We start from the raw sequence: 23,853 nt of genomic DNA, 5'->3' as shown, positions 1-23,853 counted from the left end.
GGGGGGGGGGGGGAACTGTGGCGGGGTCTAGTTAGGCTACCATAAGATGCTGCGGTCACACCGCACTAATTTGCTCGAAGGTGGCGGAGGGATGGCTGAGAACTAGAGCTATGTCTTCCAAAACTGATACATGAAAAGCATTACCTTTTGTAGCCACTCGCATGAAAACCGCCGCCATTGGTGTTTATGCCGCCGTTATCTTAACAGGAGAAAAGTCACTCACGATAGTGTGATCAATAAAAGAAAAAACAAGTTAGATGTAATAGTTTTGGTTTCGTGCTGTACATGAACTACATCCTGTCGTGATCCGCACAAGAATTCCCATGCAATCCATATAAATGACACCATTTGATGTCATGGTAATAATATAGAAAAACACTTGGTGAATAAAGTAGGTATATTAGTGGTGCTTTAAATAACTGCATTTTTTATTATATTTAGAGAATTGACAAAAGAGACTGTGACATGTGATGTGGACTTCCTTAGGCTGAAGCAAATACTGGTAGATTATGTATGAATATTGTAATATCTGCAATTGTTGTCATTAAGAGCAAGAATTCTTTATTTATCCCCTGAGGCTTTTGTTGTCCCCCACTATAAAGCTGAGATACTGTCATGTTTTTTTTCCTCTTTTGTGTCATGATATGAAGGTCAGTAAGGCTTTATAAACAAGTCATCTTTTATTGAGAATTGTTCCCAATTACAATTCTGAACGGTCTATTTTAAAATGGGATATTTGTCATCATCAAAGCACTTTGATGAATGATAGAAAAGTGTCCTTATGTGAAACCTAACTTGAGCGCTGCATGTATGTATGAGTATTTACACACAGCTGGAGGTATAGTACATCTGGTGCAGTATCCCAAGTTAGGATTCACCTCTTTACAGTGAAATATATGATGAGTTATCAGCCCCCTTTACCCTCCCTAAAAAGGCTACTTCCATATCCAAGTGCAATAAAAAAAAAAAAAAAAAAGAAGAAGAAGAATAAAGATTTCAAGTGGACTTTTTCTGCTTCTTCTTTTCGGCCTCTTCCTCTTTTTCCTTTTCAATCTCAGCCACAAGCGTCTCGATCTCCTTGGACTCCAGGATCTGATAACAGCCAAAACAGACTCTCATTACGAGCTTACGTGGAACACGAATAGAATAGAAGTGAAGCCAAGCGAATGAAAGTCACCTTCAGTGGTTGATTCCGTCTGATAACAGCCAGTTCAATATTTTTCCCACCTGACTGGACCACCTGTGAGAGGAATACATCATGTGACAAAATGGTGGTGTTTGTTCACACAAATACGAGCAATAAAGAAAAACGGGCACTGTTGAGTCAACTCAGTGTATTCCCCCCACACCCCTCTTTTTATTACTGCGACAAACTTGCTATACACAATTCTTGCTTGCCGCGATATGCAATTTACACGAGCATATCAATAAACCGACTATAGTAGAAAAGTTAATTCATTCCAGAAGTTTTGATTCAAAAAGTGAAACTCTTACAGATTCACGACACACTTTTCAGAAGACAGCTTCTCACCTACAACCCCAATTCCTATGAAGTTGGGACGTTGTGTTAAACAAATAAAAACAGAATACAATCATTTGCAAATCATGTTCAAACTATATTTAATTGAATACACTACAAAGACAAGATATTTAATGTTCAAACTGAGAAACTTTATTGTTTTAGCAAATAATCATTAACTTAGAATTTTATGGCTGCAACACATTACAAAAAAGCTGGCACAAGGTCATGTTTACCAGTGTTACGTCACTTTTTCTTTGAACAACATTCAATAAACGTTTGGGAACTGAGGACACTAATTGTTGAAGCTTTGTAGGTGGAATTCTTTCCCATTCTTGCTCGATGTACAGCTTCAGCTGTTCAACAGTCCGGGGTCTCCGTTGTCGTATTTTACGCTTCATAATGTGCCACACATTTTCAATGGGAGACAGGTCTGGACTGGAGGCAGGCCAGTCTAGCACTCGTTTACTACGAAGCCACGATGTTGTAACACGTGCAGGATGTGGTTTCGCATTGTCTTGCTGAAATAAGCAGGGACGTCCATGAAAAAGATGGTGCTTGGATGGCAGCATATGTTTCTCCAAAACCTGTATGTACCTTTCAGCATTAATGGTGCCTTCACAGATGTGTAAGTCACCCATGCCATTGGCACTAGCCCCATACCATCACAGATGCTGGCTTTTGAACTTTGCGTGCATAACAGTCCGGATAGTTCTTTTCCGCTTTGGCCCTGAGGACATGATGTCCACAATTTCCAAAATCTATTTGAAATGTGGACTCGTCAGACCACAGAACGCTTTTCCACTTTGCGTCGGTCCATCTTAGATGAGCTCGGGCCCAGAGAGTTTTATATATATATATATATATATATATATAAAACACTATTAAGTTAATTATATATTAATTAAAAATTTAAGATTACACAAGGGAAAGCTAAGGGGTCTTGTCCAATCAGTTGTTTGGAGTGCATCGGACAGCAAACAATACAACAAACATTGCTTCTTAAAGACCAGATGAAACCCACCTCGAGCAAAGCTTTGATTGCCAACTTGATCGCCTCATTGTCTCCAGCGATGGCTTCGTCTGTGTAGTTCTTCTCCAGAAATTCTCTCACCGTTTTGGCACTGCGGCCAATCGCGTTCGCCTAACAGTATATGGAAGGTGACAGACTAATTTAACAAAGTTTCCCACTTGGAAACGTGCTGCTGGAATAATATAAAACTAAATCCACTCACCTTCCAGGCATGGTACGTCCCCGACGGGTCAGTTTGATACAGCCTGGGAGTCCCATCGTCGTCGAAGCCGACAATCAAAGCAGAGATGCCGAATGGCCTGCGACCGTTGCTCTGGGTGTAGCGCTAAAATCAATAACCACAAAATGTCATCTAAAATACATCAAACCACATGGATTTTATCATACAAACTAAACAAGACATCTGGCCAGAGAAGAAAATGCTGATTGTGATAACTTTGACATACAGTAAAACCTTAAAAGTCATACGCAATCTGTTCCGGGAGGGTATTTCATTATTTTAAAACACATTTTGGAAGTGGAAATTAATGACCTGATCCTTTTTTTTGTTTTTGTTTTTTGGGTGGGTTCCAAATATTGCAACATTTTGAAGTTCCTCTACAAACACAATACGATGAATGGAGTGTAAATAACAATATAAGGCGCACCTGCTTCAATGTGGCTATGTAACGTGTGATGTATTCCACAGTGACGGGATCTTCCACAGTCAACCGATGGCTCTGACACTCAACACGCGCTCTGTTGATCACGATACGGGCGTCTGCCGTCAGTCCTGAAAAGATCCGTCAAGTGGAATTAGGAGCCAAACAAGGGACAAATTAATGTTAACACTTGCGTGCAAGTATTATTCAGAAATGTTATGAATGGTTCACCTGCAAATGCCATGCAGACGTGCTCATCCAGGGCGCATATCTTGCGGACGGTTCTCTCCTCCTGCAACTTGGCTACTGATTTCTTTTCAACTCCGAGGACGACGATGTCTTTTCCCCTGATTCCCACCTGTGCACGCACACAAGAAAGGTACGTAACATTGTAGCTTGTTCCATTGACTACTTCTGCCAAATTAAGAGTCATCTTTAAATATATTGATAAGTTAACATTCGCTCAATTTGCATCACAGGGGTGAGGAAGCTGCCAAATATGGCGTGCCATGCAATTAAAAAAAATTATTTAACTTATTCTGAACTGTTACACAAACCCTTAACATTACATTGATGTTACTGCTCATGATTTATAATAAACATTCCTTTGGTTGTTGCATTTCGTATGGCCCTAAAAACCTGAAACTTTCAGTCCTCGAGTCCTTTGTTACCAATTTATTTTTAAACGACACTGCACCTACATACAGTTCGCCCAAACAGGAAATAAACTAAGTTTTGCAAGGAAGAATGGACTAAATTGCCCAAAGACAGGTGTCACTTAATTTGCCTTTTTTTTTTTTTTTTTTTTAAGATTGTTTTTATTTTCAACGGATTTACATAGATTTATTGTTTCGTGTTTTCAGCATGGGGTGAAATTAAATGAATTACAGCGATTCCATTTTGGAATATGGCTGTAACGATAACAAAATGTGGAAGAGGTGAGGCACTTTTAACGTTCCGATGGCGGTTAAATATGAAAAAGTGATGAATTTTCTTTTCACAAATTACAGCGTTACAATTACTTATAAAATAAATTTGGCTGCACTAAGCCAAGGTGACAAGACGGCCAGCTTGTTCTCGCCGAGTTAGCAAATTTACACCAAAATAAATGTTTTTGGACATATGACAGTTTAATCTATTAAAAACGTTCAAAGAGACAATAATTGTGAGTCAATAATAGTACTCTAGTCCCGTTTGTCAAATATATCCCAATTTGGAAACTGAAAGCTGTGTGAGCATGACACAGCGACAAGATGCTAACCAAAGACACTTCCACAACTATTTCTCTAACAAACCACGCGTCAAAAACGTACTCGCCAACAATTAAAGTCATAACAACTATTATAATAATCGTAGCACGGACAATGATCCACAGTTTGCTTCATCTGCAGCGCGGCAAGTGACTGCGAGCCACAAGCTAACTAGCTAGCATTGGCTTTAGCCTTAGTTTCATTTTGCAACTGACCGCCGTGGAGCCTTTCTTCACAGCTTCTTGCGCGTACTCCACTTGAAAGAGATGTCCGTCCGGGGAGAAGACGGTGATCGCTCTATCGTATCTCGCCGCCATGGCTTCGCAAGACGCGTGCAACCACAAGAAAAAGGGAAAAGGGACACGTTGGCCAAATGATTCAGCTAGTTTTTAGCCGCAAGTCACTCAATCGAACGCTGCCGCTTGTTGAGGACGGCGCATGCGCTTGAACTCTGAACGCGGAAGCTGTCCAACTCGAAAATTGGAACTTGTCAACCAATTTATTTATGACTGCAATATTATTGAAATTCATTAATAACGTATGTTTATATTGAATGACTATTGAATTTCGAGGTTCATCTACAGTCGCTGTATTAGGATGGTAGTTGTGAATTGACGGATTAATGGAGAATTATGAATATAATAATAATAATATAAAAAAGTTGCTTAAGTGTAAACGATAAGAGAAGAAAAATGTTTAAAAACAACGTTTCTATGTTTTTAATCTATCGCTTTAGCAGTCACTTCCTGTGGCCTCCGGACTGTTTCATTGAACGCAATATAGGGGTTTCAGGCGTTTAAATGTAAAACCAATAAGTGCTTATAAAAATATAACAGTTTTATTAAAAGTATTATTATGGTTACGTAATTGTTATACATGTTTCTTTCGGTGTATGCACATTAAGACAAAAAAATACTTTCCAAACAGGTTTTCAAATGTGCAACATCCCCCTGAAGCGGACGAGTGCATTCCAACTTTGCGTCCTATTCCGAAGTGTTACGTCGGAGTTGTACAGATTTGCTAAGTGTGCTCGCGACTTTTCGCGTTTTATGATCTCGCTTGTGTAATTCAGCTCAAGTATCACCATGTCGGTGGCGTTCGCACCTCATAGGCAGCGTGGGAAGGGCGATATTACCCCCGCCGGAATACAGAAGGTAATTCATCTTTTGGAGATGCGTCGCAGAATGGACGCTGTCCTTTTCCGAGACGCGGCTAGCCGCTAGTGCTAATCGATTTAGTCCATCCTCGTCCGACTGGGAATGGACGCATTGGGCACAACGCTGCTAATCCCGGCGCGGTGAATATGAACCTGCCATGTGCGGACCATAAATCGTTTATTAATTTTCAAGCAAGCTTCGCCCTCATTATTGCGTTAGCCCCTTTTCGCAAGCTAGCGAGACGCTTCTTTTGTTAGCTTCGAACGCACGTTTCCTAAACGCTCCCTTTTATGACCGCAGTCAAGTCATTCAATTCGAATAATATGTTCAAAATCATATCTCACAGTGGATTTACGTTACGTGTCTGCTCGCTTTTACAGTTACTTGATGAAAATAACCATTTGATTCAGAGTATTATGGACTTCCAGAGCAAGGGCAAAACAACAGAGTGTTCACAGTGAGTTATTGTGTTCCATTGTTATTGTCATTAAACTCACCTTTTTAAATGGCCTTTTCATTGATATCCCCCTGCACTTCCACAGGTATCAACAAATACTGCACAGAAATTTAGTGTACCTGGCCACAATAGCAGACTCTAATCAGAACATGCAATCTCTCCTCCCAGCAGTAAGTAACCATAAATGTTTTGCTGTTTTTAATGTGATGACCCCACTCCCCTGTTTGTGTTTATGTGAAGATTTGCAAACACATATGCAGTTGTCTCTGAATCTCATTTTCTTTTCATTTTGTCCCTTAGTCTTTCTTCATTTCTATACTACTACTAATACTATTTTCAAGGGATATATAACTATAGAATTCATTTTTCATTTTCTTTTGTGTGTGTGTGTAATGCATGTAATCACAGGCAGCACTTAAGTGGTTAGCACGGGTGCCTCACAGTCGAGCAGTTCTAGGTTGGAATCTCTGCTTTGCTTCTTCTCCCTGTGCTGGTGTGGATTTTCTCAGAGTACTCCAGCTTCTTCCCACAATCCAAAAACATGCTCATGGAAGATTCTAAATTGGCCATACTGTAGGTGAACATGTGAGTGTGAAGGGTTTTTGTTTTTATTTGCTGGTGGCCACTCCCACCTCTCACCCAAAAGTCAGCTGGGATCGGCACAGGCAGAAGTTTTGAGATAGTAAAGTAGTAAAAACACTGTAGTTGGTTAAGGAATAACAAATTCAATTTTAGTGAGGATGTAAGAGTGTATTTTCACCATTTAACTCCGTGGAGGTCTGCGCTCTTCTGAGTGCCGCTGTACAAGGGTGTCCTTGATTTACAAAAGTTCTGACATTTTGAGGTTACTGTAGTTACAAATGGAACGCAGTAGTTTGTGCAGCGGCGTAAGAATACGTTTTCACATGGCACAAGACAGCATTCTCAGTTAACGTACTTACTGTTTTTGAATTTGATTGTCTATGTTCTAAAGTGTTTTTCATAACAATATTTACTGTAATTATATGACTTAACGCGTTAGCGTATGTTAGCGGTAGACTAAAGCGCGTTTTGTCTTGCAAACTCTGGTTATGTTGCCTCTGTAGAAACGGAAGTCTTGTCATAAACTGATCGCCCCTCCACCCCCACTGTTGACCTAAATTTGGTTAAAAAAATGCAACAGATGTTATCGTGGCCGAAGACCTTGGCACAGTACAATGACAACCCCAAAACTAAACTGCAATTAATAATGAAAATGTTTGAGCAGTGCTGTTTGTAATTGATTTTATAGCGATGAGGGCAAGCGTAAGCAAGCGTGTTTCGCTATTAAGTATAAGTTAAAATTTGCAGTCTTGTTATTTTTTTCATTTTTTTTATTGTGATGCGTTCAGCGGTCCGCTTTTCCAATTGTTCTGTTCAGTTTTGTTTAATGTGTATCTGCAGCCACCCACTCAAAACATGCCCATGGGCCCGGGTGGGATGAGCCAAAGCGGAGGTCCGCCTCAGCCCAGTCATGGTCACAACATGCCCTCCGAGGGTATGGTCGGCTGCGGCCCTCCGGCCCCACACATGCAGAACCAGATGAATGGACAGATGCCTGGTAAGTGGCCCTTCCCTCCATCTTGCTCCTGTTTTTTTTTGTTCCCCTTCACTCCTTCTCACTTGGGTTGCCTAGCAACAGGGCAGACCTGCGAGGGAGGTTGCTCTCCTGAAGGATGATGTCACCTGTTTGTCTTGCACCTCAACACTTTCTCTTTTCATTATCAACATTCTCTCATCCCAAAATGCCTATTGATATATTGGCGTTACCTTTCTTTTACATAATGTATTTTTCATGGGCCTGTTTACTGAAGAAAAGAAGACTTGAGGCATATCTATGCAAACACGAATATTTAAAAAAAATGCTTATTGTTATTTATTTTATTTTTGGTGTGTTTTGCCATTTATCCAGATGCAAACTGTTTTAAGTCATGGAAAGTCGAGCTGGCCACAGTATGGTGGATCGGGCTTGTCTCCGAAAGATGAGACAATTGCACGTCTCGTGAAATTATTATTACCTTATTTGTCTTTATTTAACTGCAGAACATGCCCATTAATGACGTGTTACTGCCCTATGAGTTTCATTTTGTGCAGTGATATATTTTTCGAGTGGTGAATTGAAAGACTTCAGTATATTCACGCATAAATATACATTCAGTATGTTATGACAAGGTGGTTACTGTTGCTTTGTCAGCGCTCTGATTGGCTGAATAGCACATGATAGCTAGTGAATGCATTTTTAATGTGGTGTTATGTGTTTAGTTTTTACTTTTCCTGGAGTATTTTAAAATACCTGTGTACATCTGGACCTATCAGTAAAGGCACTGTTATTCACAAAGAGTATGAGTGACCATATGACCACAAATGTCAGCCAATATTGTACTTTAACTTGCATCTTCTTAAAGTATTATATAAAGTATATTGTATTTAGAGGTCTTCAAAGGCAGTCATAACTAATCTGTGTTGGAAATGTCGTTTATCTCCAGGGCCCAATCACATGCCCATGCAGGGCCCCGGTCCAGGCCCTAACCAGCCCCCGAACATGCCCGCCGGCTCCATGAACATGCCTCCGAGCAGCCACGGCTCGATGGGCGGCTACAACCACGCTGTCCCGTCGTCGCAGGGCATGCCAGCGCAAAGCCAGATGAACATGACGCAGGGCCAGCCCATGGGCAACTACGGACCGCGACCCAACATGAACATGCAGCCCAATCAAGGTAAACACGCTCATTTGTGAGCTCTACGTTAATCTCCCGCTGCTGTGGTCTCGAGGTTTCCGTCCTGTCTGTTTAGGTCCCATGATGCATCAACAGCCTCCCTCCCAGCAGTACAACATGCCTCCGGGCGGTGGCGGCCAGCACTACCAAGGGCAGCAGAACCCAATGGGCATGATGGGCCAGGTTAACCAGGGCAATCATGTCATGGGACAGAGGCCGATGCCCCCGTATAGGCCGCCTCAGCAAGGTATCCCAAATCCTGTGTGTGTATCTGTGTGTGTAAGCTGTGAGTATGGGTCTTCTTCCTCCCTTACCCTAACCCACCTTTCTGCACTTCTTACTTTCATTTCTCCCCACCATCGCCACACGGGTCGCTCACAAACATCTTCATGATCCGGGATGCAATAAATTTACAGAATAGTGGTCCGAAAGCCAAATCCCACACCTTCCCTCTTCATCCTCACACATCAGGTCCAACAACACCTTGAATCTACTTGTGTGTATGTTGTGTATGTGTATGTAGGACCCCCTCAGCAGTACCCAGGGCAGGAAGACTACTATGGGGACCAGTACAGTCACGCAGGACAGGGAGCCTCAGAAGGTAGGAGAATTCCCTCCAGTCACTTGTGGAGCATATCAGCCCAGCACTTGTGTTAACACACAAATGATGCAAAGAGACTGCGTGATTCATAACTTCCCCCCGCCCCACATACACATACTTCAGTTTCTTCATTATCCTCTGAGGGGGAAAAAAAGTGACCTTGGATTAATAAATGTCATTATCACTTCCGAATTGTATACCCCATCCCCCAAGGCTCTGCAGTCCATTTATTCAACAGATATTTTCCACCAAGCTTGCTTGTGCTTGCAAAGCACAACCGCAGCCACATGGATATTGAACAGCCTTAACCCCTTTACTTTCTTTGCTCAATTAACATGTACTTTGTATGTTCTTCACTTCTGCTAACAGCGCTCTTTTTCTATGACTTTTCACACATAACAACTTTTTCCTTTGGAAAGAAGGACAGCAATATTTTCCTATTAACATGAACTTGGTGTTGATGTACTGTGACTGGACACTTTATAAGGTACACCTGCACAATCTAGGAAATTATAAGAAGGGTATTTAATTATACATTTTGGTCAGCTTATTTGGCTGCACAAAAATATTAAAATTCTGTATGATACATTTAATATATATGTAAAACTTAACTAGATTTAGAATGTCCTATGAACCTGTGGTTAAAAAGCGAAGCGTGGAGAGTTTCTGTCAGCAAAATGCATGCATGCAGTCAGTAGTTGGAGCCAAGAGCCTCTCAAATATCCACTCCTTTATTTCTCGGGCATTTCATTTTTATACGTTGGCCTATTCTTCTTTGACAATCGCACCATGTTGTGTGTGGTTTAGGGGAAAAAAAATACAGTACAGTATATGTGGTGCCTCAGAACCTTGTTTCCCGATAACGCAGTTTTTCTTTTGCTGCGAGTTTTTTGTTTTTTTTGTGCGCAATGGTCAACCGCTTGGCGTGTGTGTTTGAGTGAGTCAATGACTGCACCCCCCCCCCCCCCCCTCCCCGCCTCCATGATCTTCAAGTTTAGTCGCGTTCGGCCGCTTTGCTCCGTGTGGCATGCCTAAAAGAAAAAAACACATCCGTACTTGTATTGGATTTTATTAGTTTGTAAAGGTGTACATAACGTTGTGGCCAGTCGACAGTCTTGTTAGTTACCTAATAAAATAATGTAGTGATTATGTTGTACCTACTAAAGTGAATGTTACCTTGTCCTTATGTTGAGATGTTGCCGGTTACAGACCGTACGTAAAACTCCTCTGGAATGTGCTTCAATGTTACCATGTGTTGTGTTTGTTGGGCGTATTGACCCGGTTGTATCCTTGCTCACATCGGTTGACGTCGCCCTCTGAAGGTAATGCCCAGTACGGCCAACAGCAAGAGGCTTACCAGCAAGGCCCCCCGCCACAGCAGGGTTACCCTCCTCAGCAGCAGTACCCAGGTCAGCAGGGCTACCCGCCGCAGCAGCAGGGCTACGGTAAGTTTTAGGGCTGCACGATTAGGGCCACAATGATAATCACGATTATTTTGATCAATATTGTAATCACAGTTATTATCATGATTCGTCATCATGTTAGGGAAACATCTGTAATTTGATTGCACTATTTTTCAACAAATACAGTGGGACAAAAAGTATTTAGTCAGCAACCAATTGTGCAAGTTCTCCCACTTAATTGTAATTTTCATCATAGGTATACCTCACCTATGAGAGACAAATTGAGGGGGGGGGGGGGGCGGGGAAATCCAGAAAATCACAGACTGATTTTTAAAGAATTTATTAGCAAATTAACCATAATTTAGAAAATAAGTATTTGGTCACTTACAAACAAGCAAGATTTCTGGCTCTCTCAGACATGTAACATCTTCTTTAAGAGGCTCCTCTGTCTTCCACTTGTTACCTGTATTAATAGCACCTGTTTGAACTCGTTATCAGTATAAAAGACACCTGTCCACCACCTCAAACAGTCACACTCCAAATTCCACTATGGCCAAAATTGTAGATCTGCACCAGGCTGGGAAGACTGAATCTGCAATAGGTAAGCAGCTTGGTGTGAAGAAATCAACTGTGGGAGCAATTATTAGAAAATGGAAGACATATAAGACGATTGATAATCTCCCTCGATCTGGGGCTCCACGCAAGATCTCCCCCCGTGGAGTCAAAATGATCACAAGAATGGTGAGCAAAAATCCCAGAACCACATGGGGGGACCTAGTGAAATGACCTGCAGAGAGCTGGGACCAAAGTAACAAAGGCTACCATCAGTAACACACTACGCTGCCAGGGACTCAAATCCTGCAGTGCCAGACGTGTCCCCCTGCTTAAGCCAGTACATGTCCAGGCCCGTCTGAAGCTTGCTAGAGAGCATTTGGATGATCCAGAAGATGATTGGGAGAATGTCATTATGTCAGATAAAACCAAAATGGAACTTTTTGGTAAAAACTGTCGTTGGAGGAGAAAGAATGCTGAGTTGCAGCCAAAGAACACCATACCTACTGTAAAAAATGGTCATGGAAACATCATGCTTTGGGGCTGTTTTTCTGTTAAGGGACCAGGACGACTGATCCGTGTAAAGGAAAGGATGAATGGGGCTATGTATCGTGAGATTTTGAGTGAAAACCCCCTTCCATCAGGAAGGGCATTGAAGATGAAACGTTTCTGGGTCTTTCAGCATGACAATGATCCCAAAGACACAGTGGCTTCGTAAGAAGCATTTCAAGGTCCTGGAGTGGCCTAGCCAGTCTCCAGATCTCAACCCCGTAGAAAATCTTTGGAGGGAGTTGAAAGTCCGTGTTGCCCAGCGACAGCCCCAAAACATCACTGCTCTAGAGGAGAACCACAGGGAGGAATGGGCCAAAATACCAGCAACAGTGTGTGTGTAAACCTTGTGAAGACTTACAGAAAACGTTTGACCTCTGTCATTGCCAACAAAGGGTATATAACAAAGTTTTGAAATGAACTTTTGTTAGTGACCAAATACTTATTTTCCACCATAATCTGTTCATAAATTCTTAAAAAATCAGACAATGTGATTTTCTGGATTGTTTTTTTTTTCTTTCTTTCTTTCTCATTTTCCTTTCTCATAGGTGAGGTATACCTATGATGAAAATTACAGGCCTCTCTCATCTTTTTAAGTGGGAGAACTTGCACAATTGGTGGCTGACTAAATACTTTTTTGCCCCACTGTATTAATTGTGAACGCTATTATATACACGCACAGCGTATTGACTTGAAGTGAGAAATTACATGATGGATTTTTTCCACAAATTAAGGTTCAGAGGTGTCTTAAAATTGTCTGATGTGCTTTGATGTAAAAGGGGGGGGGGGGAATTACTGCACATTTACAGTAGGATCTAGTTGTCCCACTCTGATGCTATTGGCGTAGCCAATTCTCTCGCTATATTTAGGGAAAGTGTTGCTTTTCGTTCAGCCCAACGAGTGACTATTTTTTTACTTGTAATTATTGTTATTTCAAAAAAGCAACTAGCAACAAATGCTAGCCACTTTTTGTGGTGTTATTGGAGACTACTGGTCCCTCCAGAGCATGAGATGTTCTTAACTCCTCATCCACAGTGTAAATAAATGCCCTATGTTTAAAGCCACCACTGGCTAATTTAACCATAAACCTCTACTAAAAAAACGGGCACTCATAAGGGGCTGCGGCCATTGCTTTTCAATAGCTGATCTTTATTCAGCCTAGCTGCCAAATTATAGGCAGAGAAACTCTGTGTGGGGGCGCTTCTTATGCAAATTAGTGACGCAACAGCTGTAACCATGGTGATGAGACGACAACAGAAACACTCCAGTGAAAGCAGCCGAGCTAACACAAAAGCCACTCACAACCGCTGCCATTTTAGTGAAGCTCTCCAGGGCAGACGATTCAAGCCACTGATGGCCAGCGCAGGTGAAGTGGTGGAGACACTGGTGGAGTCCAACTGTGAGGAGCAAACAGAAAGTGGAGACGAGCAGGTGGAGGAAGCTGTTCATGTCTCAGCTGCGAGTGATTTCTGGTCCAGTCCGCTCCTTCCTGAATCATACAGGCATAATTCTGTAGAGGAAGTCCGGCTGCTTGCCATCGCTGACAACTTCCAGCGTCAGTATCGTCTTTTGTGTCCCGAACGCAAACCTCTGCTGCTCTGCCCCATCAACGAATGTGGTGTCCAGAAGTTTGTGTCGACCACTCTTCGCCCCACCATGACGAGCTATCCTGAACTGCTCAACTGGGAAGGATGTGCTTCGTTTGTGGCCGACTTCCTGTCGATGAATCCTTTGGAGCCACCTGGAGAGCTCCCCAAGTTCTTGTTCTCAGCCACCTCAGTTTTGCGCAGTCAGACGGCAACCTGTTTCGAGTATGCTGCCGTACTGTGCAGTCTGCTGCTGGGAGCCAACTACGATGCCTACTGTGTTAGCGGCTACGCTAGCAAGGAGATGTGTCTGCTAGACCAAAGACTGCAAGCGTGCCCCTTGCTGGACGCCAAGGTTAAGGCCACGGGTTCTGACATGCTGGCCGACAGTGAGCATGGGATGAGATTTCAGCGTGAGCCGAAGAGTCGCTTCTTAACACAACAGGCCAAGAAGAAACAGGAAGAGGCTGAAGCCAAAGCCAAGCAACAAGAGGAGGTTCCTCAGCCACCTGTCGACCCCCTGCGGGGTTTGCGGATCCACTGCTGGGTCCTGGTGTTGGCTGGGTGTCGCAGCATCCAGGAGGACCTCTTCATTGACCCGCCGACAGGAAGGAGCTTCGGCACCGCATATGAACATTTTCTGGGTGTGGAGAGCGTATGGAACAACCTCAACTACTACGTCAACATGCAGGACTGCAAGGCCGGCTGTGCTGAGCTGGTGTATGACCTGCATGACATCAAATTGTGGGAGCCTGTCTTGTTTGGCGTCACCAGTAAAAGACAACTGAGCATCGACCTCCTCAAGAGGAAAGAGATGAAAATGATGGGCATGACTTGGGAGGAAGAAGAGGAAGAGGAGGGCCGAGTCTTTGAGATGCCAAGATCCTGGGTCACTTCCATAAGCATTTCCAAACAAGACTTGGAAACCCGTTGGCCAGGAGGCTGGAAGTTGACTCGTTACAAGAAAGCCGAACTGGAGAGGTTTGCACCTCACCTGCGATTGGACGGTCTGGTGACCCGACTGAGCACCTACAAGGACCTGGACTGCACAGAGGTAGTGACTGTGAAAGAATGGTACCAGGGCAGAAACGACCACCTGAGGGAGCGAGAGGTCAACAAGGTGACAGGCATCACCACCGAGCGCTTCACGCCGGGACGACACTTTCACCTTTTATTTCACAGGTTCACGTCCACTCCAACAGATGGCGCTGAGCACGAGATGGAATTCAGTAGCGCACGCGTGGACGGCCTGGTGCGGCGCGTGGACACACCAGAGGAGATGACTGAGAGCTTCAAAGGCCGCGAGGACTTCCTTTACTACAGAAAAGTCATCTTCGATCGCAATGTCCAATTGCCAGAGGAACCCACCAAGATGGAGCCAGGAGAGCGACCCCTGCTGAAAGTGTTGGAGCATTTCCACAGGAATCCAAGGAAAGATGCCAACGAGGACGTCGCTGAGCGAGTGTTTGTGGCGTCGCAGAGGAGGATCGAGGTGAAATACCATCTGGAGGAGCACCGCTTCGTCCCGTGCATGAGGACCTTTATCAAACCGCGAGAGTCAAATGACCAGCAAAACAAGGCTGAAGACTTTACGGCCGACATGGTTTCCGGCTTCCACGTAGATCCCGCCCAGAAGCCCCTCCACGCACTGGCTCTCTACGACCTTCTATCAGACCTCGTCAAGGCTGAGAAGGACGTGGCTCTCCAGATCAAGAGCTCCAAGAAAGAGGTGCGAGACATCGTGGCCTGCAGGGAGCAGGAGGAGGCGGACATTCTTCTTCACTTCTCCCCGTGGACCACCACCGGTGCGGCCAAGGCCCGCAGTCTCCAAGAAGAAATGGAGCGCGTGGCAGCCGAGGAGCAGCAATGGTTGCAGGAGAAAGAACATGATTTCCTGGCTCCCTTCCTCATCGGACTGTACGACATCGAGATTGTGAGCGGCGATGATGCGCAGCGTCTATACGACGATAGCTTGGCCGACTTCAAGCAGCAAATGATCGCACAGTCGGAACTTATCCAGGAACGTCACAACCAGGCAATACAGGCACTGCAGAAGAAACAGGAACATTACCAGGAGAACCAGCAGAACATGAGTCACCAGGAGGAGAAGGAGTACCAGGCCTACTGCGCCCAGCACACCTTTCAGATACACATCGCCCAGAAACGCCTCAGCATGCACAACAGGTCAGCGGCTCAAAAGTACCGTGCACTGGATCAGAGGCTCAAACAAGACCCCCGACTGGCCCCTTACCTACTCAACTGAACGTATCATTTAATGCCTTGATTGATAGAAGCAGGAAAATGGTGGATGGGGTTTAAAGTTCAAAAGAGTTTCGAGAAGCCCTGCCCAAAATGACACAAGAAGTCTGACATTTAGTTTTTAAGTGGCCATTTTAGGCTCAGAACAATGTGGATGCAATAACTCTGTTCCTGACTCACTGATTACCTTCCTTCTGTTTACCTGCATCAGACCCCAAGAGCCATTCATCACTGCTTGCAAAATAAATTGAGATCTGTTTTTTGGTTGTATTTTGTCTGCTCGTACATCAAGAATATATGATGTATTACAATATGTAGAATACCTGTTTTACATAATACAGTCATGCATACATCAAGTACGTGGAAAGTTCTTTGAGCTTTGGAAAAGTGTAGCGTACAGCTATTTGTATACAAGCCAATTGACAAACATCAGTTTTCCATACTGTCCGCTTTAATATATACTTTTTTAATTTCGCAACGTACCCTGCAGTCATCGCTTAGTGTTTAGCAAAAAAGGTAAGTTTAGAAAACAGTCTGGATGATCAACTTAGTGACTTTAAAACGAGCTTACTTGTAATGAACTGTAACCACAGTTATGTAGTCTCTCTCTCTCCCCCTCATCCCATTTTTTTCTCCGGAACTTTGCATCCCTCAACCTGAGTGTGGGCCAAAGCTCAAGTTTAGTAATGAGCTTGCAGCGAGGCAAAGCTTGCGAGGTGAGATCCATCTGCCACACATCCTTACGCACGTGCACACTCTTCTCTTACAAGCCCCCACTAGGTAATGCCAGTATGCCGAACAGCATAAGGAATTACGAGCTCCTAATGATGCTGCGTGGGCCTCGTTTGACTTGAGCTCCAGTAAGGCTTTTCGTAGTCCCACACAGCTTGGATAGTTTCACTGTGCGGGGGTTGATAGTTATCTTTTTCCTCTCTAGCAGACGACACCTTTTTTTTTTTTTTTTTTTTTTTTAATATATAATGGAGTCGGCTTCTCTAATGAAGACCAACATCACCTTGATATCTCTCTCCATAAGGGAACTAATGTGCGGCTCCAACCTGAATCGCTCAAGGCACAACAGCCGAAACAAATGAGTCTGATATTGCGCAGTCCTTTGGTTGTCATCCATCAACTTTTCATGGCAGCCAATTAGTGGTTCAGATGGAATTCCCCAGAGTTCTACCAACTCTGCTCATTAGGTCAGTCTCAAAAATTTTCACTGAACTAAAAATTCACGATGAGGCAATCTGTTACCGCATTTCCTCAAATAGTGTTCTCGAAGCTTCACGCAGCTGCTAAGCTTGTGGGAGAATGTCCTTTGAACAAATGGGAATAAACTGGTGCTTTTGGGCAAGTCACGTCAGCTCTGTGTTTGCAAACACAAAAATGAAGCATTAAAAGGACAACAACAGTCTTACCTGCAGTGAAACATGGTTCTGTTAGTTTTGTTGTATCTGGCACAGGGGGAATCCGGGGAATATGTGCAGGGTACAACGACAAAAGAAAAGGAAAAAATATCAAGGCATTCAGGAGAAAAATGTGCAGCCCAGTGTCAGTTTGCTCTGCCTCTACCACAGAGCCGTCAATGGGGTCAATGCCCAAAATAAACAGCTAATAACACCACAGACTGGATAAGAACAAAACATTGCACTATTGAAAATAAAAAGCCCAAATCTCAATTCTATTGAACATCTGTCGAAGGAGCTGAAGAAGGCAGTCCTCAAACTTGAGGCAAAACTGCAAAAAAGGCCGCCATATGAGGTTATCCCCTCAGCCCAGATTCATCATTTGTCCATTCTTTTTAACCCGGAGACACAAATCTCTGTTTTTTTTTTAGGTCCTTCCCAGAATGCCCCGGGACAGTACCCCAACTACCCCCAGGGACAGGGACAGCAGTACGGTGGCTATCGCCCCCCTCAGCCCGGACCCCCGCAGGGCCAGCAGCAGCGCCCTTACGGCTACGACCAGGTGAGTATGGGCCCAGCACTGTGAACAGCTACTACATTTTATGCATACGGCCGTAGTTTGTCCCTCATTTTTGACTTGATGGTGTACATTTTGTGCATGCTCTCATCGTATTTCGGCTTACTTGTGTACGTCACTATTGCCATTCCTGTGTTAATCTCGGTTGTGTATTCTTGCTAATATGGCATGCCCCCTTCAGGGAAAATATGAGGGCTTCTTCCTTAAGTTTGCTGCAAACTGCCGTGGTTCTTCTTGCCCTGTAATAATATCCTGTGGTCTCATGTTGGGGACCAGAGCTACACTTTGATATCTTTATCTTTGAATATTCAGGGGCACATGAGGAAATAAAGGCCCGGGGATTTGAACCCCCTGACTAGCTCTATAAGAAGCAAAGGTAAATGGTTGCTGTGAAGACCTCAACGTCCAATCTAGATGTTTTGAGCACCTAGCCTCAATTTTGCATTTTATGTTTTCCTTCTGTGTCTATTCTTTCCTTCATTTTCTTCTCCTCTTTCTTTTGTAAGGTTAAAGGATTGCCATTTTTATTTCTTTTTAACACTGTTTGTTAGCCAGGGGTCGAATTAATAAGTAAATGAGGTCCAGAAACGGCATGCTTAGCCAAGAACCAAAAAACATAAATACATTCTATTTGTCTTTACTTAATTCGTCCATGTAAGATTGGTCTTATGCTTTGGATTAAAGTTGTACTCTTAAATTGAACACACTTCGACCCCTGTTTAGAGATATATTAGCTATTACTTCCTTGCCCTGAATCTGTCTCACTATAAAGTAGCATCCTCGAGTCCAGTGTTTCTCAAAGTTGTTCACTTAATACAAAAAAAAAAAAAATAATCGGACAGCCTACAATCCAGGTATACAAAAATAAAAGCCCTGTTTACTATTCCAACAGTATACTTTGTGGACCTGTACGACTTAAGGCTGAACAGGCGAACAATTCGGAGTTTGGACCTAAACTTCCCAAAAGCCAGGCATGAAAGTTGGGTGTTTACCACAGTGTAAAAGGTAGAACCTAACTCGAATGGACTGAAAGTACCCATTTATGAATGAGTATTAGGGTCACACTGGAAAGAAACAAAATATGATACTGCAAGAACAGGGTCGTAATCTAACGAGAATAAAAATCATGCTTAATTTCTTTCAAGAAACACATTTTACAAGAAAAGTATTTTTGGGGAAAATGTGGTGATGAGAATAAAGTCGAAATTTTTATATGGGTGAGCGAAGGAAGGATTTTAGGGGAGGTGTTTTCTCCCTGCGTAAAAATGAGCAATGTAGATCAATATTGTGACGTTTTGGAAATAATGAATTACTCGCGTGAGCATCATATCTTAGAAGCCACTGTGTAAACAACAAGTATCATGAGAGAGACCGCAAATGCTTGGCTCAGATGGATGAGTGACAAAGGGGAATTTGAAATTTACTTTTTATGCCCTTTAAAAGTATACAAGTAATTGTAATTATAATTTCTTCTAAAAAATGCCTTTTTTCTTTAAATATATATATATATATATAATATAATATACCTTTCTTTTCTTCCTCAAAAATCCAACTTATTCTTACAAGATGGCATCTTTTTCTAAATACACATTTAGAAAATGTCTTTCATTTTTGTATTATACATAGGTACTTTTTTAAAGGCACAATATTTTTCTTTCTTGAAAAACACAACCATGCCTTTTTCCTTAATGCTGTATTCTTTTTAAATATGCTTTTTAAAATTTACAAAAACATACATTTAAAAAACAAAGCGTTTTTTGCTGGAAAGAGAGACCACCTTTTTAAGACAATGCTTCTTTAAGAAAAGTTTGAAAAAAAATACCACTGTTTTATGTCAAAAGCTTTTCTTTTTCCTTAAATGTTTCTTTTAGTAATGGTAAAAAAAGTCATATCCCCCGCGGAATGTAAAATTGTGCTCATACGGTAAGGACTTCTTCCTTTAAAAAAAAAAAAAATTATAAAATTGTTCTTTCCAGTGTGGCCCGAATACTGGAATGATTGCTACACGACTTACTACTAACAGTTACTTCTGTTCTTTTCTCTTTTTACACTTGCCTGACCGTTAACTCTGCCTAATGTGTTTAAATTTACTCATGGACCCCTTGTGGTTTCTTGGGGACCACCAGTGGCCCGTGGGGCACACTATGAGAAACACTGCTCAAGCCAATAAAGAGTCCGCCTGAAAACCTCCAGTCTCTCCAGTAGTGTTTAGAGCTCCCCACTTGTGAGGATCTGCTCCCATCTGCTGGTCGATACAGGCCAACGCAGCCATACGTCATGGTGCGCAGTCTATCATACAAGCCGCAGCAGATGTTTGTTTCATAGCTAAGAAAGATGTGTTATTGAATTGTCTTTAAACAATCAAGTAACCTGGGTCCTGTCACCTTTCTTCCCAATCCTCCCTCACAGGGCCAGTATGGAAATTACCAGCAATGAGAAACGCCCACACAGATGATATGAGAGTTACGGCAGCACAAACAAAAATCCCCCCTGTTTTTGGGCTCATAACCATAATCATGTCATTTCAAATGCCCCCCCCCCCCCCCACCTTGTGTACGTCTCAAAGTGGCAGTGCCTTAAAGATGGAGCTGCCTTACCCTCGAGCATTGCGTCGACTGTACGACAAAATTCAAAAGTGGTTCTACTGTGGTTCTTGCTTCAGCTCCCTGTTAATAACAAGAAGCAATAATGCCAGCAGTAGTTGAAAAGTCTGTGTAAAGTGTAGAGGGGCATAGAGTTTAGGTAGCAGTCAAACGTCCTGCTATACCTGCCCATACAGGTACACGTCTCAAATGTATGTCATGATGTAAAAAAATCTATTTTATTCTTTTTTTTTTTTTTTTTTTTAGAGACGGATGACTTTGTATAAAACATTGAAAGCTAGTACTAAGATGTGTAAGTGTCAATGTTTTTTTTTGTTTTTTTAATCCAGCACATTGTTGTGATCAACTGAACCATTCAAACGATTTGCAATTGCTTTCCTCAAATTGTACTTTGCAGAAGGACCTGCCACTAGAACCTGTTTTTATAATGAAATATATCTTTGCTGTACTAAATAAGCTGTGCCAACTTTAGGGTGAAGAAAAAAAAAAGTGTTTTTTTTCCCACCACGATTTGACAAGATGTGGCCAAAGATGTGTTACTGTATGTAGCGGACACCATTATGAACAGAAGACCCAAGTAAGAGACCTCTTTTACTTTTCCTTCTTTACAAGTGTATCAGTTCTGTACAAAAGAGTATAAAGGCCACACTGAAAAGGGAAGTTATGAGGAAAAAAAAGTGTGGAATCCTATACAAGCCCTCTTAGCTTAATTCCCACCTTGCACCGTTTTTAAATTGTGTTAAATAAACAAACAAACCAAAACAAGTTTTAATGTATGAGACATAGTTGTGTTATGAAGGGGGGGAAAAAAAGTTTTAAGAAAAGTCATGAGAAAAACAATGTAGCTATAAAGCGGTTATGTTACAAGACTAATGTAACGTTTTGAGGAAAAAGTTGGAAAATATACGTGAAGTCGTAAGTAATGTTTTGCGAATATAGTCAGTGTTGCGAGTGTAACATTTCGGGAATAAAGTCTTAATGATGCGTGAAAAAGTTACAAATCGTTAAATTTCATCTTTATTGTAAATTATTTGTTCTCTTGATATTACAACGACATGTTACAACTCTTTTTGACAATTATATTAAAATTTATTTCTGGTAAAATTATTGCGCATTTTTCCATACTGTTATGAATTTATACTCCGGAAATTCCATGTATTTTTCTTATATTCCAATTTTGTTTTCCCATTTTATTTACTCTGGTAAAAGTAGTTTGTTTTTCTCAAAATACATTTTGTTTCCCCCCCATCGTTATGGCTATTTCCCATATGACAATAGCGAATTCACTGCAATTTTACAACTTCAAGTTCATGAGTATTTCTTCTTCTACTTTTTTTCTTGCCACATTATCACTTTATTCTCATAATAGTTGAACTGTTTTCATTACTGTTGTTACTTTTCAGCGTGGCCCTAATACTCCTTTGCCTATTGACTGCAAATAGATGAAATGTGAGGTCCTATAACAGTATTTCTGACAATTTATTATGGCTTACAATGCTGGAGTGTTTTTGAGTACATGTCTAGGCTGTTGTCTTTTTAAGTAGTGTCGTACGTGAATATTAACAGTTGTCACATAATGTAACATAAGATGTGAAACATAATGTTCATGTCACATTGAGGTGCTGCTTGTGCAGTTTCCTGTCACTGGCTTGTTTGGTGGTGCGTCCCACATTGAGAGGGCAACACTGGCCTCTCCTATTGTTTATATCGTGCTGTTTTTAAATATTTTCCATTCCCATCCACACAGCGTTCACATTTGTGTCATGGTAATGTATAACTGTACATTCTGATAATAAATTGGAGGAATCTTTAATATACTTTTGTGCTCTCGTTACTATGGTGTTTGATCTCTGCAGCGGCTGATCGTGTGTCTCGTGCAGAAAAAGATGGTCGCACCAAGTTTTGTCGCCGTTTTGACACTTCGATGTACAACCCCAATTCCAATGAAGTTGGGACGTTGTGTTAAACATACATAAAAACGGAATACAATGATTTGTAAATCATGTTCAACATATTTAATTGAATACACTACAAAGACAAGATATTTAATGTTCAAACTGATAAACTTTATTGTTTTTAGCAAATAATCATTAACTTAGAATTTTATGGCTGCAACACGTTCCAAAAAAGCTGGGACAGGGTCATGTTTACCACTGTGTTACATCACCTTTTCTTTTAACAACATTCAATAAACGTTTGGGACCTGAGGACACTAATTGTTGAAGCTTTGTAGGTGGAGTTCTTTCCCATTCTTGCTTGACGTACAGCTTCAGCTGTTGAACAGTCCGGGGTCTCCGTTGTCGTATTTTACGCTTCATAATGCGCCACACATTTTCAATGGGAGACATGTCTGGACTGCAGGCAGGCCAGTCTAGTACCCGCACTCTTTTACTACGAAGCCGCGCTGTTGTAACACATGCGGAATGTGGTTTGGCATTGTCTTGCTGAAATAAGCAGGGGCGTCTATGAAATAGACGTTGCTTGGATGGCAGCATATGTTTCTCCAAAACCTGTATGTACCTTTCAGCAGTAATGGTGCCTTCACATATGTGTAAGTCACCCATGCCATTGGCACTAACACAGCCCCATACCATCACAGATGCTGGCTTTTGAACTTTGCGTCCATAACAGTCCGGATGGTTCTTTTCCTCTTTGGCCCGGAGGACACGACGTCCACAAGTTCCGAAAACAATTTGAAACGTGGACTCGTCGGACCACAGAACACTTTCCACTTTGCATCGGTCCATCTTAGATGAGCTCCGGCCCAGAGAAGCTGGCGGCGTTTCTGGGTGTTGTTGATAAATGGATTTTGCTTTGCATAGTAGAGTTTCAAGTTGCACTTACGCATATAGTGCCGAACTGTATTTACTGACATTGGTTTTCTGAAGTGTTCCTGAGCCCATGTGGTGATATCCTTTACACATTGATGTCGGTTTTTGATGCAGTGCCGTCTGAGGGATCGACGGTCACGGGCATGGAGTGTTGGTTTTCAGCCTTGCCGCTTACATGCAGTGATTTCTCCAGATTCTCTGAACCTTTTGTTGATGATATGGACCGTAAATGATGAAATCCCTAAATTCCTTGCATTTGTACGTTGAGGAACATTGTCTTTAAACTGTTGGACTAGTTTCTCACACACTTGTTCACAAAGAGGTGAACCTCGCCCCATCTTCTCTCACCCCATATTGTGATTTAATGTGGTAAAATTACAACTTTTTCCCATATTATGTCTTCATTCACCTTCATTCACATTTGTTTTAGAAGTGACTTTAGTCCTCTATTCAAATTTTTTGCCCCTAAAAATTACATGATTCCCCCCCCCCCCCACATAATGTCTTTTTTCTTCTAAAATTGTACTTTTTCCCCTCCTCATCAATTTATTCCCTGAAAGTATGTGGTCTAATTGTTTTGTCTTTGTCTGGTCACCACTAACGACCTGGCCCCACTTGGCTGCATGTCTGCTGTGTCCAGATTTAGCCCCAGAATTACCTTCCTGCTCCCTCCCGAGAAAGAGAGGGACTACCT

General features: G+C 42.2%; 2 protein-coding genes across 10 annotated transcripts; one reads left to right on the top strand and one right to left on the bottom strand.

Annotated features, from left to right (window-relative positions):
* Nucleotides 1–404: 404 nt before the first annotated feature.
* Nucleotides 405–4,889, bottom strand: psma8 (proteasome 20S subunit alpha 8). Its single transcript, XM_061797905.1, has 7 exons — nucleotides 4,659–4,889; nucleotides 3,425–3,551; nucleotides 3,200–3,324; nucleotides 2,755–2,877; nucleotides 2,544–2,663; nucleotides 1,178–1,240; nucleotides 405–1,092 (listed from the first exon to the last, which is right to left on the bottom strand). The coding sequence occupies exons 1-7, from the start codon at nucleotides 4,758–4,760 to the stop codon at nucleotides 997–999; spliced, it is 756 nt and encodes a 251-aa protein (XP_061653889.1). The 5' UTR covers nucleotides 4,761–4,889; the 3' UTR covers nucleotides 405–996.
* Nucleotides 4,890–5,418: 529 nt separating this feature from the next.
* ss18 (SS18 subunit of BAF chromatin remodeling complex) lies at nucleotides 5,419–22,141 on the top strand. 9 transcript variants are annotated; one of them, XM_061797163.1, is made up of 11 exons: nucleotides 5,419–5,597; nucleotides 5,981–6,057; nucleotides 6,143–6,227; nucleotides 7,480–7,636; nucleotides 8,562–8,792; nucleotides 8,869–9,039; nucleotides 9,316–9,393; nucleotides 10,716–10,838; nucleotides 17,580–17,710; nucleotides 18,038–18,101; nucleotides 20,135–22,141. In XM_061797163.1, exons 1-10 carry the CDS (start codon nucleotides 5,529–5,531, stop codon nucleotides 18,053–18,055), a joined length of 1,140 nt encoding a protein of 379 aa, XP_061653147.1. In that variant the 5' UTR covers nucleotides 5,419–5,528; the 3' UTR covers nucleotides 18,056–18,101; nucleotides 20,135–22,141. The 9 variants fall into 9 exon arrangements, with proteins under 9 accessions (XP_061653147.1, XP_061653149.1, XP_061653146.1 ...); XM_061797165.1 differs by having other exon boundaries at nucleotides 18,618–22,141; XM_061797162.1 differs by adding an exon at nucleotides 18,618–20,005 and having other exon boundaries at nucleotides 17,580–18,101.
* The last annotated feature ends 1,712 nt before the right edge of the window (nucleotides 22,142–23,853 follow it).

The sequence above is a fragment of the Phyllopteryx taeniolatus genome, chromosome 14, assembly GCF_024500385.1.
Source record: "Phyllopteryx taeniolatus isolate TA_2022b chromosome 14, UOR_Ptae_1.2, whole genome shotgun sequence".
Lineage (NCBI taxonomy): Eukaryota > Metazoa > Chordata > Actinopteri > Syngnathiformes > Syngnathidae > Phyllopteryx > Phyllopteryx taeniolatus.
Note: the sequence above shows the minus strand (reverse complement) of the source record. Positions and strands in the feature narration are given on the sequence as shown.